We start from the raw sequence: 19,929 nt of genomic DNA on the forward strand, positions 1-19,929 counted from the left end.
GGGGTTGACAAACACATTTTCTACATAAATTTAGTCAAGTAAACTTTTAATAAAATAACACTTATTTTAAACATAAATTTACTTGTATTAAGACAGGACAAACAGACCCCCAAATTATTTCAGATTTACAGAATATGCATATGTACTAAGATATTCAATAGACAAGCAAATATCAACAGGTGTTGGCCAATAACACGAGCGTGTTGATATTCTGGTATTATCTATAAAATAAATGGCGATAGTACACTACTGGCTAGACGCAATTAGTTGCTTACAAAGACAGGGTGGGAGGGTTGGAACAAAGCCAGGGAATTCATACAACACTGTATTGTTTTCAGTACTTTATATCTTAGCGGGAGAAGTAGATATTATCAATGGTGCATCCTTTGACCGGTCATCACACTTGTGACGTGATACGTATTGTAGAAAAAATATTATACTTTATAAATCTATATATTTATATGTATATACTCACAGGATAATTATAAAATTATAAAAAAAATACATTGCGTGGACTATAATTTGGTACTTTAATTTATTACGCATTATTTACTAAACTATCTAATTACTTAATAATTATTATTAAACAATAGGTATTTCATAAATTATTTCTAGAAAATAAAATCGTTTAACACGCAATTTATAGTTCAGTGATAAGGTGTTCAATAACAATTGTTAGCAAATTTTACTGCGATCGTGTTACCTCTACCAAAACGATATGCATTAAATTATAATTTCATTCGTCTTCATTTGATAAACGTACCCGTAAAGTAGTATATTATGCACGACATTGTGGTATTTAACACACCATTACGTAAGACTGAATATTTATGTATTTGCTTTTGATAAACGCAAAAAAATATTTATCCGAGTTTTAAAATTTTTTTATCAGTAACCTGCTTGCTAATTATTAGTTTCATACTATGTTAATTTTTTGATTTGCGACCAAAATTACTCATATTTTTGAAGTTCTTTATATTAATCTGTATTATAAATTATAATATGTGTGTTTTTTTTTCTAGACAAATCTAGATATAGAGAGATAGATAGAAGCACGCAGCCGCGATAGTCACAGGAAATATCGCAGTGACAATTTTTCAATTCCAACCAGCAGTTCCTGAGATTAGGATGTTACTATAAACAACTAAACTCACTACAGATGCAATGTGGATGTAATAACCCTAATGGGCTAATTTGAAAGGTTAGTTAAAAAAATACCGTAGTTGTATAAAACCTTCATTCAAATTAACACCCTGATTCGTGGCACGTTCAAAGTCTACGCTCATTAGAAAACTGCCTAACACACGCGAAGGCAGAGTTTGGCTTCGGACAACTTTGGAACGACTGTGAGTACTGAGTCTAGTTGCTTATTGTTCTTCAATGTCAAACAATCTCTTCAGCTTTATAATACAAGTCTTAGCTATAAGTATAGAATAAAACTTACTGTCCCGGGTAAACAGTGGAGGGTACCCGTAGATGGTGTCGGCGCGGTCGGTCGGCGTCGCTGCCGTCGGACGCCTCCTCGAGGCCGTGCGAACTGCCGGACCCACCAGCCGACCTATGATATATTATATAGATTAGGTAATTTTACATAGAAATTAGAATAATGTGTTTGAGGAAGAGAACAGTGTTGTTCACGTAGTAGTTGTAGTCTGTAAAGGTAATTGGTTCGTTTTGATTATTGGACAAATCGTCATAATCTATTTGTGACTGAATAATATCTGTTTTGGGAAGTCTAATAGATAATTTATCACTAATAGATATTTATTATTTTGTTCCTAACTATTTGGATATCGGATAAGATCGTCGAAAACTTCAAACATGTAAAAATATAACTAAGCTTGTAAAAAATATTTGGTATTGAAAATAAATATTTACCCAATAGAAGTTTATATTAGCATAACATTTTATGACTGGGAAATCAGCGGAATTGTTAGTTTATGTTATTATCTTGCGTACATGAAACGAAATTGAAAAGATAGCGACGCGCAAAGCTTTTTGAGATTTGGTAACGTAAGCTCGTACCCATACCTACTTTAGACTGATTTATAAAAAAAGACGGTATTAAAAAATAAAAACCTAAGCTATAAACAGTTAAACTTTTAATTTAACACAGATATTCTTATTTAGTTAAGCGATAGAGTATAATATTATTATCACATCAAATACGAATATAAATAAAAACAAAATAGTTTAATATTTTAGTAGGTACATCAATTATTTAAATAAAAAGCAGAAGCTTTATTGATAATAATATAAGCGTATTCTTATATAATATTATCTACCTTACTATAACATTAACAATACCTATTATAAAACATACACAATATTTATTTGAGATCAAACTTACCTTAAATAAAAAATACGATAAGATATTATGGCTTTATTCCAAAAATAATGTTTGATATAAGTATTTCAGTGTATTATTAAGAAATTACATTCATTGATTCCATTTTTTTGCAATAAAGCCGCAAAAATAATAAACCATGCACCAGACATTAAAAACAACAAGATTTTGAACAGGCAAATAAACGATAAATAAATACACCCAAAATACGTGCTCCTAAAACCATACATAATACAAAACCTATAAGTATAATTATTATAATGTGAAAGAGAAGTGCTTGCATATATTCAGTACCTTGGCATTTTAAGCTCTGAAAAGCTGCAAGCAGGCGCTAATTCTCGATTACTAGATGGTATATGAACCTGGCGAACTCCATGCCGATTACCTAAAAATTTTGTACGCTAAGCTCTATGCACTCATATATAGGTATAATCATGTTAATATAAGGACATTTTATAATATCGTTTACACGTTTCATGCAAATGATTTTCATCTGTGTAGCATTGTTATGGCTTTAAGGTTGCAGGGCTATTGGTAATCTAATTTTGAACATCATACTTGGGCAATTTTTTATTTCAGTTATTTTTGATTGTGTACTATGTTTAACCAATTTGGATGAGAATAGTGATAATATTTTAATTACGGATGTAATAATTTCCATGGATTATCTAAAATTATGCTATCATTAGGTCTTGATGAAAATGCTTTCAGGAGAGGAATTAAATAGGACTTTAGTTTTCATTCAAATTCTAGGGATAAATAGAACTACTAATTCATAATTTAAATCTGAATATCAAAATGACTTCTTTAATTTTTGCTACACTTACCGAAATATTCTCTTCAAGCGACTAATGACTTGATATTTTATGTACACTTTTATAGCACGAAATTTAATGATTTAAACTTATATTATTGGCACAGAAAACCATAATCCAGGATTGACATGATATAGGGATTAATTAATTTAATAACATGACACTATTCTTCAAAAACATATGATGATAACTGAATACTTCCAGGTTTGTCCGAGTTTAGCCAAACAATGTGGACTTGTAACACGTTCGATGACTTACAAGTTCATAGGATTATACCGATATAGACACTATTCAGACTTTATCGAGATAATATTCATTTTAAGTAGGTTATAATATTTAAACCATAATAACACTGCTTACACCTACTACGTAACAGAGTAGAGATTTAACACCTACGCTGCTTTATAATAAAACAGTTCACTTGATGAAATTTACACTTATTTATATAACCTAATACGCAATGAAAAGGTGCAATGTAATTTAATTTAGAAATTCTCCATTCGAAATATAGCAAACACCTGAATTTATGTGTATATTTTTCCTCATTAATTTGATGATGGTAACCGATTATTTAAGAACTTATTTTTATGAATTAAAATCCTTGAACGAAACGATTATTTAACTATAAGGTCAACAATCACTCTATCCTCACTTCACTCGACTAAGGAAAACGCATGTAATTCTAAAGAAACGTGGTATTATGGATTTTCATTATCACCATTATTTTCCGTATATTTTCGCTCACAATATCACACACCATACTGTTACGATCCCCTACAAATCGTGGACATCATCTGGGTAAGGAGCCGACGTTTGAATAATAAGCCTTCAATGAGTATATTTTAAACTTAAATTTGTTTGCAGCACCCCTAGACCTAGAGAAACATGCGCCGTGGTGCATTGCGCATATTATTGATTGCAATCATATGTACAGCGAGCAAAATGGCGGCAATTTGATTTTCGTATTGTTGGAAATTGGAAAGTTCCCCAACTTAGGGAAGAGAACAGCATAGTGCAAGGAATGAAAAACTAGAATATGCGCATCTATTGACGATATTAATATTACGACAATTTTACATGATCTGTAGTAAAATAAGGGGAAGATATTTTGTGGAGCAATTTACTTATGCATTAAAAAATAAAATGTTTTGTTTACCATATTTTTAACATATTTTATACCTTGTGTGATTGCAAATTGCAATTTCCTGACATTTTTGCTATTTTACAAAATCTATGAACCAAATTCGTCGATATCAATCAAACGACTAGATGTTTTCATAAACAACACTTGCGGTAAGTATATATACATTTAAGCGCCCGTTACGCCTAGAGCCTCTCCAACCACTCTACCTCAGAGCTGGGACTTTATAATATATTATAACAAATTTACTCTGGCTTTGTTCGGTATCAAGTACAGTACGTCTAGCTCTTGACGTATACGATACTGATATTGATAAGATAATTTCCAAGTATAAATGTAGAGTTATGATTGGAATTTCATGTTTCAGGATTTAGATCTACTATATCGAGGTGAAACAGGTGACAGATGGTAAATCATCAAAATTTTTTTTATCAACTCCATATAAAACCCTTATTTCCGATGTAATTAGAAAAGGAGAGCTATGGATTTCATGTACAATATAGAGCTATCGAGGTGAAACAGGTTGCAAATGGTAAATCAGCAAATATCTTTATTTAATTACTTATGTAAATTAAAAAAAAAAGAATTTTCCTTTTTTTCTAGTGTGTAATGTGTATATCATGCGTATCATGTGTCTCCCTATATAATATTAAGCTGCAGCGTGATAGTTAATGTGTGATATAAGTAAGTAGATATTTGATGATTCTTAAGCCACACCAAAACGAATCAACAACGCAACGGGTCATCAATAGATAATAAAATAATTTCTAAAATTACCCACCAGTTACCTTAGGCGCAGATATTATGGAGACTGGTGACATAACATGAATCGGAATGTAAGTGGGAGTGGTATGGTACCACAAAATAATGTTCTTTTAGTCTATTTTAATTTTTGACCATTTTATTTATTACCTGTGTTTATTATGCTGTAAATATATTTCCAATAGTGCGATTTCTTTATTCATATTTAATAACTTAAAATCAGATATGCTGAGAAAGAAATGATTTTGTAGATGCTACATAAAACTCGAGGTAAGAGGAAGGAAAAACATTTCTTTTCCCTTTGAAATTGCATACTTTGGTTGCATAAATCGAACTCATTGGTCTCTCAACTGCCAATAGGTAAGTACATGTAAGTAATAAGTAAGTAAAACTTGTTTGCTTTACCTATAGAAATGGTTGCAAAAATTAAGTATTAATTATATATATATGTATTATGTACAATGTTCTTTCGTCCATTTTTCATTGGAATAAAGTTAAAATAGTTTTATACTTAAATTGTTAATATTTTCTGTTAGATATTACTTACCTAGGTATGTTATGTATCGTGTCTTGTCATAAAATATTATCTGCTCATATTTTCAAAAGACGATCATTAAAATTCATTACCAATCGAACACGCCTTATTATTATTCAACATTTACTGTCGTATCATTCTTTTAAGGGTCAAGGCAAAGATCAGATCAATAATTCAATCTCGAAGAACAATACAATGTGCAGGATAAGGTGAGATTTTAACATCACATGTTTAAATTTTGGCCTTTGAATGCTGAAAAAACGAGGATTTTTGTGGTAGATTTTATTTAATAATTTAGTTTTTATAAGGAATTTTAGCATAATTCGATGTTACAAATATTTGCATAGCTTAAATTACAATTAATTTCTATAGAAATCTCCTCCTAGTTAGATTGACTTGTGGGCTAAAGCCGAAGGGTCCCGGGTTCGACTTCTGGTAGACAAAAACTATTTTAAAAGTGTTGTTAAGTACATTAAGATAGGTGAATAAAAATAGGTAACTCCATTCATAGGTATACCTAGTTGATAGTACCCAGATAAATTCAATCTAATAGATATACATAATATTATCCATTCAAACTTCAAAGGTGTAACGGTTAAACAGGAAGTCGACATTGTACAAGTTATGTCCCAATTCTCAATTTTAAAATGCTTTTAGCGAAAGCACCCACACAAGTAGCTATTTTTAGAAATGAAGGTTATTGTTAAGATAAAGAGTTTATGTAAATATTTATTTAGTTTATGTTAAACTGTGATTTTATATAATTATACCTATGTATTTGATGCCTCTATCAATAGCTGAAGAACTCAATGACGCCAATAAATATCTACTAGCCACTAGGTACCTAACAAAAATGGCATATTAAGAAATAGTTCTTCAAAGTAAGTAGGTAATTCAAATTGACATAATTTATATTATAAATAGTAAATACAAATATTCCGCAAAGAAAGATGCAGGTATCTCGTATGTAAACGTTTGAAAGTTTGTGAGGATGGCCAAACTGCTGACGGGGTTTGTATGAATATTACAAAGATACATTACACACATTTAGCATAGGTAGTCTGGATATTAAAGCAAGCGAATGATATCGGGAGCTTATCTAAAATGTAGGAATATATCCTTACGTTAACATTAGAGATGGCACAATGCATTGCGCCGATCCACTACGCGCTTGTAAGGAGAGCCGTTGGCACATATCTGGCATGGTCATATAACTTAGATCTGGAATAAAAGTATGATTAGGGTAATTACATATTATATATACCTAACACAAACATTAAATCAAAACCAAATTTGTTTTGTTTAAAAATTTATATAGATTTAGGTTCGGAAAGCACTTCTACACAGAAGAGCGTCGGCAACTCGGCAAGAAACTCAAATTATTTAACATTTAACTATGAATAATCAAATCATTCAATTCTCAAAATCTCTAAGTACCTACTCAAATTTTCAAGCGCAATGTCTTGAGGAAACTATATTTACCGAATGTAGGTATAAATATTAAATATTACTTATTGATAATTGAAATCGAATGAGTTATGGTACCTACATACAAGATACAAGAAAGAATTCCATCAATTGGCCTATTTCAGTATTCTCAGAAAGAAAAAGTTATTCCAATGTAACAACAAATGTATAAATGTGTAACGGTTTAATTATTTTTTCGTAGAATATGCAATATTGATTCTGAGCCAAAATTTTGTTGTGTGATTTTTCCTGTTTGAATCAGTCAAAAGCTATGTTCCTCATAATGAGAAATTGCATTACGAACAATCAAAAGTTCATTCATCAAAGAGTAGAAGTAGTTATAGGCGCTATTGCGCCATATTCGAAAAATCATACTAATGAGGTAAATTGGAAACTCCAAAAGTGCATCCTATCCTATCCTGCTAATATTATATTTATGCGAAAGTTTGTGAGGGTGGAAGTACCTATGTTTGTTACTCTTTCACGCAAATACTAATGAACCGATTACAATGAACTTTAGCACACATATAGAGGGTAACTTAGATTAACACTTAGGATAGGTTTTACCCCGGAAATCGCACTGGAACGGGAACTATGCAGGGCTAGTGAGTTAGTGACTCATAATGCTCATTCGTACGAAAAAAAGAAAATTATTTTAGTTTTTCGTTAATAACTTAAACGTCGCTACATGATGCTATAACCATTTTCAACACCAACCTCCGCATAGCACTCTATATCTAAATAATTAAATCATATTTTTTTATTAGCTCACTATGTATCATATTCCAACCAAAAAAGTGTTGATTGACAGAAATTTAGTTTTTTTTCAATTTCTACATTTTTTCGGGTTATATTTTTTGAATAAATTTTACCCAGTGATAGTATTAATCTCCATTCAATTATCTATAAAATGTGCAGATTTAGGATTACCAATCGTGTACAGTTGCTCAAGGCAAAACATTTTTTTCGATCATAGAGCGCTCTAATTCTTTGCATTATGAGTACTTAGTGGAATAAAAGTTATTCAAATCAAACTCCATAAATTATATTACATACCATTATCAACAGCACTACACAGGCCCGCGTCAGACACGGAGCGGCCCCTGGCCCTCAGCCCTGATTGCTTCCTGAAGTACGACCAGCGCCGGGCTACCGCCGACCGGAGCAGCCGATTAAATCTAACATTCCACATTTCACTATATCATACAATATGAAAAAAATATTTAATCACATATCAAAACATTACTTAATTTTGTAAATCATCCATTGCTACAATTTCTCTTTAATAATTACGAATAATAGGTTTTTCTGTTTTTTTTTTTTTTTATTTAATCCTTTTCAATTGGATTTAAACTTATGCACTGCAAAATTTTGTATCAATTTAATAAAAATATAAATGAAACTAACTACTAGAAATCGAAGAGAAAAAATTAAATTACGTGTCGCAAACTCGCAACTGCAGCTGTTTCTACGAAAATTGTATTCTCAGAGCTTAGGTAAATAGAAATAAGTATTCTTTTGTCTTTGAATTAATCCTATTGTATAACGTGCTATCATAAAACTAAAGGTTAAAATTAGGAAAAACCTTTTTTAATATTAAAACTAAAAATTGTAAAAACAACTTAAACTCATCGTGTGCGTAAAAGCTTATTTCTAAAAAGTCTTATTGTTCTTATTCGTTAAAAGTTCTGCCAACTGCCGAGACGTCAAATTTCATGTAATTCATAAATATTTTGCTACTCTTTTAAAGAAAGATACTTTAGAAGCAATAAACAGAAGACTAACAGAAAATATCCACGTTGCTTTTCGAGGGTAGGTGTCAAAATAAAAACACGTGTTTATAACAGCTCTATTTTAAAATTAGTTATTTTATTTGCAAATTCATTCAATTTTGTATAGTAATGTTCTAAATTTCATACCTGGTGTCGCTAGCAGTATTTCCTTTTAAAATTATTCTACTTTTCAATATATTAAGGCACAAAACACAATGGACACAGTAAAACAGTCAATGGTCAACATGACAGTTGCTTTTAACACACGTTTGGAGGAATTTCAACAGCAACTTGATGGAATGAAATCACCTGCAACGGCATCTTCTAGCCCTTCAGCAAAACTTGCTGCAGAATTTGATGTTTTTCGCACTTTTGTGGTTACTTCCTTGAAATGTTTAACATTGCAAGTCGAAACTCTGTCAAATCTTTTTGAAAAACAAGAGATGCGTAGCCGGCGAAAGATGTTACTGTTGCATGGCATACCTGAACAAGCCAAGGAAGATCCAACATCCACAGCTGTTAAAGTTATTAGTGAAAACTTAGAGTTGCCGGAGATCAATTCCAACGCAGTATCACTTTGTCATAGACTTGGTTCAGTTAGAAAGGATAAACCCCGGCCTATATTAATAGAATTGCAGACTATACCTCTAAGAGACAAGATCTGGTATAGTAAAACCGCTTTCAAGGGCACCGACTACACCTTATCTGAATTTCTGACAAAAAGTAGACATTCTTTGTTTATGGCTGCTCGAAACAAGTTCGGTGTCTCAAAATGCTGGACGGTGAATGGGAACATCATGCTGGTGGCTCCTGATGGTTCGCGTCGTCGCCTGCAATCCCTGGCTGATCTAGATGAGTTGCCTGTAGTGGGTGGCTCAGCTGAAGTTCCTGCTGCCGTGACGGATCCGCAACGCCAGACGGAGTCAAAAAAGCCTCTTTCTGCTGCACAAAGAGCCCGAAGACCCAAAGCCAAGTAATTACACTGTCTCAATACTGAGTCCTCTCATATATATATATATAGTATTATTAGTATTGTCATTTCACTCGGTTTTAAGCTTAGTTGTTTACATTGTTGTATAGTTTCTGTTAATATTATATTACACGTTTCTATTAATTTTAGTTATTATGAGTTGTCTTTTGTATGCTTCCTTTAAATAGTAGATAAAACTAGATATACATATATTATAGTGATAGTATGTACTCAGAAAACCATTTATAAGAAGTACCCACTGATTTATTTATAATTTAGATTTTTATTTTTGTTCACCTTTTTGTTTACTTTATAATATTGAAACGTCAAGTGTCAACAGCCATCTAATGTCACTGGTGACAAATTGTGTCAAATCAATGACAATTACGTCATAATGAGTTCTAGCTACTAGGCTTTTAGTTAGTTAGTGTTTATTTTATTTTAAGGTAGATAATATTATATGATTTACTTTGTACTTTGCTATTGTGTCTCTTTGCCTTGAACAGAATATTGTGTTATTTCTGATTATGTGTTTAATTATTGATTTTATCTGAATTAGTCTTAGTGTTGCCTTCTCTGAGATAAGCTAGTGGTACAAGGTTAGCGAAATAATTATTGTAGCTTATTGAATTATAACTATAATTATTATATTTATATATTCAGATTTATTTATACATACTTTATTACTGCTTATTATTATTACTATTTTTTTTTTGTAGTAGTTTGTTTATTCTATCTTAAATATTTTATTATTATATTATAGTAGTATTTATTTATTTATTTTTCTTATTTATTTATTTAACTTACATATTACATTGCATATATTATCATGTCGAACGTTGATACTGACAGTGACGGCACTTATCATTCCCTTCCATTCGATGAACAGGACAGCGACAACAGTTTTCACAGTACATCCTTTTCTCCTTTATCTGATACTCTTTCCTCCCATTTTACTCCTTTCCCTAATAATTTCAATGTAGTGCATATTAATGCACAGAGTATTCCGGCACACTATCCTGATTTATTAACATCTTTTGATTCCCAACATATCCACGCCATTCTCATTTCCGAATCCTGGCTTAAGCCCTGCATCCCATCCATCTCCTACTCCTTACCCGGATTCCATCTTATACGCAATGACCGCGAGGGAAGAACAGGTGGCGGTGTTGCTATCTATCTTCGTACGCACATTCCTTACTCTGTTGTGAACTCCTCTCCTCAACCTCCACCAACCGATGCAGCCGAACATCTCCTTCTTGAAATAACCCTCTCCCACACTAAAATTCTCCTTGGCGTCTTTTACTCTCCTCACCTTTCCGTTGACTACTTCGATAAACTCGATATTATCCTTGACCAATTTACTCCCCTTTATGATCACACCATTTTAATGGGTGACTTTAACACCTGTCTCCTAAAATCCGATGCTCGCGCGCATAAACTATCTTCCATTGTCAATTCCTTTAATTTACACATACTTCCTCTTAATCCTACGCATTTCTTCCCAAATTGTGCTCCTTCCCTTTTAGACCTAATCCTAGTTTCCTCTCCTGATAAAATCTCAAAGTTTGGACAGTGTCCTGCGGAGGGGTTTTCCTATCATGATCTTATTTTTGTTTCCTATAAACTCCGACCTCCCAAACCTAAACGAAAGACAATCCTGCAGCGCAATTTTAGTGGTATTAATGCAGATCGTCTCCTTGATGATGCGTCCGAGATCAATTGGTCTGTAATTTTTGAGGCTCAAGACATCGACGAGAAGGTTAACCTCTTTAACGCACTTATTATAGACCTCTATGATAGGCACGCTCCATTAAAACCAATTAAAATAAAGCACCGGCCTGCTCCATGGTTAACTCCAGAAATTAAATCGATGTTAACTGCCAAAGCTAATGCCAAATCCAAACTGCGATCTGACAATAGTGACGCGCTTCGAGAAAAGTTCAAAAGAATTCGAAATCGCTGTAATACATTATGTAGAGATGCACAAAGACGCCACATTCACAAATCAGTCGAGAACGGCGACTCTGCCAAAGTTTGGAAATTCCTTAAATCCCTTGGTATTGGTAAATCCTCTCATAATTCCATATCGTCAAGCGTAAATTTGGATGGCCTGAATACGCATTTCTCATCTCATGTGCAAAACTTCGATGCTGATGTTAAAAAGCGAACCTTACATAAAATTTCCACAAATCCTAATCCTACACATCCTCCGTTCATTTTTAATCAATTTTCTGATTGTGATGTTAAGAAGAACGTACTATCTATAACTTCTAAAGCAGTTGGCAGTGACTGCATTAGCCGTAATATGATCATCCCAATCCTTGATATCATTCTTCCTGTAATAACTCATATCCTAAATTTCTCCGTTAGTTCACATACATTTCCCAGTGCATGGAAAAATGCACACATTATTCCTCTTCCAAAACTTTCAAAACCTGCCTCGTTTTCCGACTATCGACCTATTTCCATCCTTCCTTTCCTTTCTAAAGTCCTGGAGCGCTTAGTGCAACAGCAGTTAAGTGCCTTCCTTAATAAATATGATCTTTTGAATCCTTTCCAATCCGGCTTCCGTCCCGGTCATAGCACGGTTACTGCTCTTGTTAAAGTCACTGACGACATTCGCTTACACATGGATCAGAAACAACTAACGTTGCTAACATCTCTGGATTTTAGTAATGCGTTTAATACAGTTGACCATGACATCCTTCTTAGCATGTTACGTTCTCTTAACATATCTCCAACAGATATTGATTGGTTTCGTAGTTATCTACAGGGACGTCAGCAACGCATCCAAGTCGATAATTCTCTTTCTTCTTGGGCTAATGTTACTGCTGGTGTTCCACAAGGTGGTGTGCTTTCCCCTCTTCTTTTTAGTATATTTATAAATTCTATATCCCTAAACATCACTTCTCTCTATCATATGTATGCAGACGACTTTCAAATTTATCGCCACGCAGAGATCAATGATTTGCCGAATGCTGTGACAACAATGAACAATGACATTTCCACTATTGTTAGATGGAGTTTTAATCATGGCTTAAACGTGAATCCTAATAAGACACAAATTATTGTTTGTGGTACGAAATATTTCGTATCCAGGATAGATTGGACTTCACTGCCGAAAGTAGTAGTTGATGGCGTTGCAATACCATATAGCAACGAAATTAAGTGCCTAGGAATTTGGATAGATTCATGCCTAACTTGGAGTTATCAAATAAAGGAAGTACGTAAAAAGGTTTTCGCTGCCGCTAGTTCCATTCGCCGGCTACGCAACTTTCTGCCGATACCAACTAAAATTGCGCTCGTTCAAACACTCCTTTTACCTATAATAGATTATGCCGACGCGTGCTATCCTGACCTCTATGAATACCACCTTGACTGCCTTGAGCGCCTTCAAAATTTTTGCATAAGATTTGTGTTTGGCTTGCGCAAATACGATCATGTCTCCGAATTTCGTACTAAGCTCAAATGGCTTCCCATTCGTCTTCGCCGAAATACTCATATCCTTCACCTCCTGTACTGTGTTCTGTTTGATCCGAAAACACCGCAATATTTAAAAGAGAGATTTGAGTTCCTTGTGTCTAATATCCACCCGATTCGATCATCAAACAAGTCTCGTCTGGTCGTACCAGGTCATGTAAATCATATATATAATTCTTCCTTTACTGTGCGTGCCATCAGACTATGGAACGATCTACCATTAGACATAAGAGAAGCTCAATCTCTACTCACATTCAAAACACTGCTGAAGCGATTTTACCTGTCCAAGTAATGAATTTAGATCTACCTGTTTAGTGTTAAATATCTTTGTATTGATGCTGTCTCCGTATGTGTCTGCTTTTCGACTAGTAAATAGCTCATTTCTTTCTGTATGTATGTATATGTATGTGTATGTACGTATATGTATATTTATGTGTATGTATGTATATGTATATTTATGTGTATGTATGTATGTTTATGTTTGTATGTGTATGTATTTGTATGTATATAATATGGATATATGTGTATTTTATTTATGTGCTCTAAACTATAAACGCACCTCTTGCCCATTAACTTTTACTTCCACTGTTTCTCCTTGACCACCAGGTTGTCTGGAAGAGATCGCTGTCTTAGCGATAAGACCGCCTGTTGTGCTCAACTGTGTCTCTTTCTTTTATACATTTGATTTTGTAATTTTTATGTCCTGGTGCACAATAAAGTATTTTTGTTTGTTTGTTTGTTTGTTTGTTGCTGTAAATATTTATCTATTAGCCTCTGAAATATGTAGAGATGGTAAACACGTGACGTCTGACGATAAAAATTTGAATACACATGATTACAGAAAGTTTAATTACTATATCTACATAATTATACCTTTCCGATAGTTTATGTAGGTAAGATTCCTTAATCTATAAAAGAATAACGCGATTATTCACTATATTATTTATGAGATAACCTACTTTGAATTAATTAAAAATGTAATTACTTTTTCAATGGAGTATCAGAGCTTTCAGACGCACTCGATGATGTAGAGGCATTGCTGGTGGCCGAGCTCTCATGACGGCACTCTTGAAAACTAGCACTTTTACGAACTCTCGCCCTCATTTTTAACACGATATTTACACTGTAATAAAGCTATTCAAACTTCTTTAAGTCAATACAACATTAGTAGTACGTTTTCAGTGTTATACTAAGATTTGGGGTGATCACAAGCGAATACGCTAGTCGACAACAATTTGTCACTCGCGTCTAAAATTAGTTCGCACGAACTGTTCGCGGACTTTTCATGTTGAAGTCGCTTGCTTTGATTAGATTGAATAATACTTGTATTCATAGTCGTGATCAAAGGTTTAAAAACATTCTTCACATTCTACAAGTTCTATTTTTACGAAGATTTTGAGAATTTGAATAAATTTACATGATAGTGCGGAAGCTTATTGATGTTATTGACGACGTAGTAAATATTCATCAATTAGCAGTAAACAAATTTAGGTTGACACAGACTAATAATAATATACTACGTATACAAGTAGTGATATCTACTTAACTGTACATTAAAAAAAACTGTAGGAGTCTAGTTATCTGGGTTACATGCAGTAACTACTAAACGGATTTTGATGAAACTTTGTATCAGCCAGTCAAGTTTCCGAAGTCAAAATTTTCGATTTCGACAACGTTTTATACCAATTTTGAAAATAATTTAAATTATTTTCAAAATTTTTACTTACGATACCAAAAATAAAAAAAAATATAGGGTCATTTTTATCCTGACTAGGTATTGTCATTTTACTCATTAGGTAAAGGGCTTTCGATATCAGTTTAAAGTTTTTTGATATCTGCAATAGTTACGGAATCTGTGTACGGAATAATCGCCTGTGCACACTTAACGATTACACCCTGTATAGTGTATACCCTCCTCATCATATATATGTCGTGGCCATATCGTAGATTTGCTCATTTCATGAAATGGCCAATTTAGTTTGGCCAGATCGTTAAATCGTCAACGTTTCACGATTTGGTCATCCACATTTGGCCAGATCGTCGATCTGGCCAAACGTGGATGGCCATTTCATGAAATGCGACCATTTTTGTTTCTTTTTTAAAAAGTGATTCGTTTCGTTGTTTATTAAAGTCTAACCTAACCTAACCTAACTGTTTTCTATTGAAAAAACCATTCGCTTCTGGTATTCGCCGGCGCTAACGCGGCACTAACTTAAATGACAATAAACAAGTTCTTAAAAAATTCTGAATTTTTTAATGTTTTATGGACTCTCTAAGATATTTAATACGATCTGGCCAAATGTCGATGACCAAATCGTGAAACGTTGACGATTTAATGATCTGATTAAACTATGTTGGCCATTTCATGAAATGAACAAATCTACGATATGGCAACGACATATATAATAAAAATATCTAATTAAAAAAATAATATTACTGAATCTGGGAGAAATATACGAGTTAAATGTCGATGAATAGCATAGATCTTTTTTGCTATCAGTATTTTCGTTCGTAACATTCAAAAGATTGTTCCTGACGACGAAAATAAACAATAACAATCAATGATGACGCAATGACCTGCCATTGACTAATAACACCGACAAAAGCTGTGTAATGTAATCTATATCTATCCTTTTCGCACTCGTGTATCTAACATTAATAAATAATAACAGCTCTACGTTCCACTTCGACTCCTGAGTCGACTCCAGTTTGCTCTGTGGACTCAGTGACCAGTGAGCGTCCTTGTCGTGCGTAATAACAGACGTCTCGCGACGTAAACGTTGCAATTATTTTTTCCCTTTCAAGTTTATTGAGAAAAGGTCACGGTAAAAACAATACTTACTAAACTTTATCAAGCCATATTATTGGAATCGGCTCAATTTCTTCGACAGCAGACACAAAGTTTGCATCTAAGCGTAAGGTATTTTGATAATAAGTGCTGTGTATAATTTAATTCGAACAAAACTAGTTGTACTGAGAATTGCGCCGAGTCCACATTCAACGTACCTACTATTTAAAAAAAAATTCACTTTTTACAAAAAGACATAACGTAAAAGAATAGCCAAATAATCGTTGTGATTATAAATAGGTAATCGAAAAATATTTTGTTCTAAATTTAAAAATTAATGTAAACAGTTCTAAACGTAGTATACGTCATTGAATACCAAATGTTTTCGACTGATAACCGAGTCTGCGGATGTAAAGGCGCCGCACTAGATGCTTTGCATTACTATATTACTTGCTCTGTGCTTTGCATTTGTATCGATTAATTTAATGATCTATTTTCAGATGAGTAAACAACAAGAGTTTCAGTTTCATGTAATTGAGTTATTGGAACCTTCATACATAGATCCTGAAAAATATGTTTGCATTCCGAATTCTTGGATAACGTTACGTGAAACATCAGATGAAAATTGCAGAGCTCTTGTTAAATTTCCCGTTGAAGAATTATCAGAAATAAAGAAACTTGTTGAGAAACAAGAATTCTCAGAAAACGGGAAAGTTTTTTTGGCTTATATAAAATACAGTACAAGTAAGTTGTAACCATTATCGTTTTATGTGTTCACTGTAGGGCCTCTTTTTTGGGTAGCGAGCAGATAGTATCTGATACGGTTCAAGGTTTCAACGGTTCAAGCTCCACTATGATTGCTAAAAACTATTTCGCTACGATTGACTTTAAGTATCTAATTTAATTCTGAACTGGAGATACTTCCCTGTCAATAATACAAGTCTAAAAGAGTATTCAACATGTTTTAAGTACTAAAACTAATTTTTTCTAGACTCCTATAAAGACGCAAGCAACTATATTAAGATACTGAATAAAATATTTGATCAAGAGCAGAGCTGCATGAAGGTAGTCGAAGGTATCTATTGTTCTGTTGACATTTAAAAGTATTTCTTTTGATTAGGTCGCTAATGGTTAAAAATTTCATTCCAGATGTACCATCAACATGTGCATCGCACAATAAAGCATTTGAATCACAATCGAGCTCAGAAACAAGCAAAGTCCGTACAACTTCAACTCTAAACAGTGATGCGGAACCAGTGAGTAAAGAAATACCAGAGCAACTAGACGTGACTAATACTGAGGTAAGAATGGGCCAAAAGAAAACTAAAGTTGGAACTACTGTTTCTTCCCCCAAAGCTAGAAGATATTTGACAAGACAGTCACTCAGAATATCTTTATCAGGCAATAATGCCGTTAGTTTGCCAGATCAAACTACAGAAGAGAATGTTCCGAAAACTAGCCATTGTGTTGAAGAGAGCGATAAGACTAACAGCAATCAAGAAAATAAGCCATTAGCAAAGAACCCTCCAGAGTTAATGATAAAATGGCAAATTATCATGGCTCTACGGTCAGTCTTTGGTGATAACTTCAAAGAAACATTGGAACAACTTCATAGTGATTTTGAAAAAAACCAATTAGTATTAGAGAAAATGCTGCTTGCGTTTATGAATAATTGTAAAATCATAAAAGAATTGATTGAGCTAACGAATGAAGTCAGTAATACTGATATTAGTAGTCTAGATTCTGCAGTCAAAGAGTTAGAAAATAGTATGATGGACGTAAATATAAATGAAAACGATTCAGATAAAGCAACCGGATCAAAAGTACAAAATGATACTCAAAAAAAGGAAGAAGAGAAACAGAACAGTGACGGTACTGAAGTTAAAAATAATAATCCACTGAATAAGATCCGTGGCCAAGCGCGCAAGTTTACTTTACCACCAGAATACGATCCGAACGACTCAAAATGGACCCTAAAGCATCGGGAAAAGAAAATTGGCCTCGTTGAACTCCTACCACTTTCACGGGTGTACATAGACGCCATTCAACTAAGCAATATTAAAATAACGTCGAAAGACAGCAAAACCCTTGCACGAAAGTTGTTACTAGAAATTTTTACAGAGAATGCATTAAGTATATGTTCTCTAACTGGAAAAAAAGCCAATGCATTTGACTTGGAGGGAACAAGTGTAAGGCCCGGTCTAGATGAACATGCAAGAACTGTTTTATTGGACTATGTTAAAAAGCATGCGGCTGAACAAAATTGGGTTAAATTTGATTCACAGCTGATTACGAACACTATTCGTAACAAAATGCAAGAAATAAGATGCAAACATCAAAATGCTGTCGAAAAATAATTAGGCTGTAAGGAAATATTGCTGGCGTGATCATTCTGGTGATAGCTGAACAGACTGATAATAAACGAAAGAAATGTAGGCTCTAAACCGCTCGTGAATGTCAATTTACCTGATATGGCCTGATATTAAAATTGGCCATATCAGGCCAGATCAAGCCTTATCAATTTGATATGTCTATGTCAGACTTGATATAGCTTGATATGGTCATATTATATAATTTTCCATTATTCCTTAGTAGGTGCTGATATGGCCAGATTTATTATGGAGACCTTATATTTATTATGGATTCATATAGTCTGATATACCCTTATCAGTACATAAATATTCTTATCCAATTATATCTTTTTTTTTTTTTAACGTTGGGAAATGCATTTACGCATCCCCCTCTGCAGTTTTCCCACCCACTAAAACCCAACGGTGGCCACTGTTCACCTTCGGCGGCAGGGGTTAACAGCCAGGCCTTATACCCCCACCGCTTACATGGTCATTGCCGCGACTTGGCGGCTCGCCTAAGCCCATAACGTGACAATAGGCGTCGGTATCCGATAAGGATAACGACGTTCTATTGCCGGGCTATCCACCTTCTGGCACAGGGGGGGCCGGTTTACTTGCAATTATATCTTAGTTATATACTCATATAAAAGCATACCAGAGTAAAAAAACTTTATGTAATTCATATATAATTATTTAGATGTCCAGGCCATATCGTAGATTTGCTCATTTCATGAAATGATCGATCATTTCGTGAAATGGTCGCATTTCATGAAATGGTTGAATGTCTATTGGACACATCATGATGTGGTTTGAGCAAATCAATGATAAGAAATCGTTTCTCGATATGGCCAACTAAACGCGCGTTTTTTTTTTCATGAAATGATCAAAATTATTTGATCATATCGTAAAATAGTTAGGTAGATTAATTATTGGTAGAGGCGCTGCAAGCGCTGTGTTTATGTGATAAGATGGCGGCCGGTGGCGAAAATTTAATTAGGTAAGAGGTTTGAGTACCTCCTATGGAAAATATCGCGGATATCTTATATAGAAAAAAAATGCGTCTAAAATTCTATACATAAATATATTTATATATCCTACTATGTTACTAACCTAGCTAGTTTACTAACCGCAGCATTCGCCGTATTTTAATATTTTGCCATATTTTCGCCAGCCGCTACCGCGGCACTAACTTAAATGACAATAAACATGTTCTTAAAATATTCTGAATTTTTTAATGTTTTATGGAATCTCTATATTTTATACGATCTGACCAAATGTGGATGACCAAATCGTGAAACGTTGACGATTAAACGATCAAACTATGTTGGCCAAAGTTGAATTTTCCGATAAAATGATTATTTACAGTTTACACGGGTAGCAGATAGCAGTGGGGAAAGTGAAAATTAATAAGAGCATAATGAAAGTTCTGATCATTCTACAATATCAGAAATAGAGATAATCCCTGATTCTGTAAATCCTTTGGACTGAGATTTTAATG

General features: G+C 33.6%; 2 protein-coding genes across 5 annotated transcripts; one reads left to right on the forward strand and one right to left on the reverse strand.

The window, feature by feature from the left end:
* Nucleotides 1–1,376: 1,376 nt before the first annotated feature.
* On the reverse strand, nt 1,377–8,259 carry LOC149480023 (uncharacterized). Its single transcript, XM_089707623.1, has 3 exons — nt 8,124–8,259; nt 6,725–6,821; nt 1,377–1,558 (listed from the first exon to the last, which is right to left on the reverse strand). Exons 1-3 carry the CDS (start codon nt 8,257–8,259, stop codon nt 1,441–1,443), a joined length of 351 nt encoding a protein of 116 aa, XP_089563749.1. The 3' UTR covers nt 1,377–1,440.
* A 7,755-nt stretch (nt 8,260–16,014) lies between these two features.
* LOC149480024 (uncharacterized) lies at nt 16,015–19,651 on the forward strand. Of its 4 annotated transcripts, none has more exons than XM_089707225.1 (4): nt 16,015–16,212; nt 16,581–16,824; nt 17,072–17,155; nt 17,230–19,651. In XM_089707225.1, exons 2-4 carry the CDS (start codon nt 16,581–16,583, stop codon nt 18,435–18,437), a joined length of 1,536 nt encoding a protein of 511 aa, XP_089563351.1. In that variant the 5' UTR covers nt 16,015–16,212; the 3' UTR covers nt 18,438–19,651. The 4 variants fall into 4 exon arrangements, with proteins under 4 accessions (XP_089563351.1, XP_089563352.1, XP_089563353.1 ...); XM_089707226.1 differs by having other exon boundaries at nt 16,015–16,207; XM_089707227.1 differs by lacking the exon at nt 17,072–17,155.
* Nucleotides 19,652–19,929: the final 278 nt, after the last annotated feature.

This window comes from Colias philodice, chromosome 19, assembly GCF_061535455.1.
Source record: "Colias philodice isolate Cphi_HAF_F1 chromosome 19, ilColPhil1 Martin Lab GWU primary, whole genome shotgun sequence".
Taxonomy (NCBI): domain Eukaryota; kingdom Metazoa; phylum Arthropoda; class Insecta; order Lepidoptera; family Pieridae; genus Colias; species Colias philodice.

Coding starts and splice junctions, on each gene's coding strand:
- LOC149480023 (XM_089707623.1), bottom strand. CDS start 8,259: ATGTGGAATGTTAGATTTAATCGGCTGCTCCGGTCGGCGGTAGCCCGG. Junction 6,822..8,123: donor GTGTAGTGCTGTTGATAATG/GTATGTAATATA, acceptor CTTTTATTCCAG/ATCTAAGTTATATGACCATG. Junction 1,559..6,724: donor GTGCCATCTCTAATGTTAAC/GTAAGGATATAT, acceptor AATATATCATAG/GTCGGCTGGTGGGTCCGGCA.
- LOC149480024 (XM_089707224.1), top strand. CDS start 16,566: ATGATCTATTTTCAGATGAGTAAACAACAAGAGTTTCAGTTTCATGTA. Junction 16,825..17,071: donor TTATATAAAATACAGTACAA/GTAAGTTGTAAC, acceptor AATTTTTTCTAG/ACTCCTATAAAGACGCAAGC. Junction 17,156..17,229: donor CTGCATGAAGGTAGTCGAAG/GTATCTATTGTT, acceptor ATTTCATTCCAG/ATGTACCATCAACATGTGCA.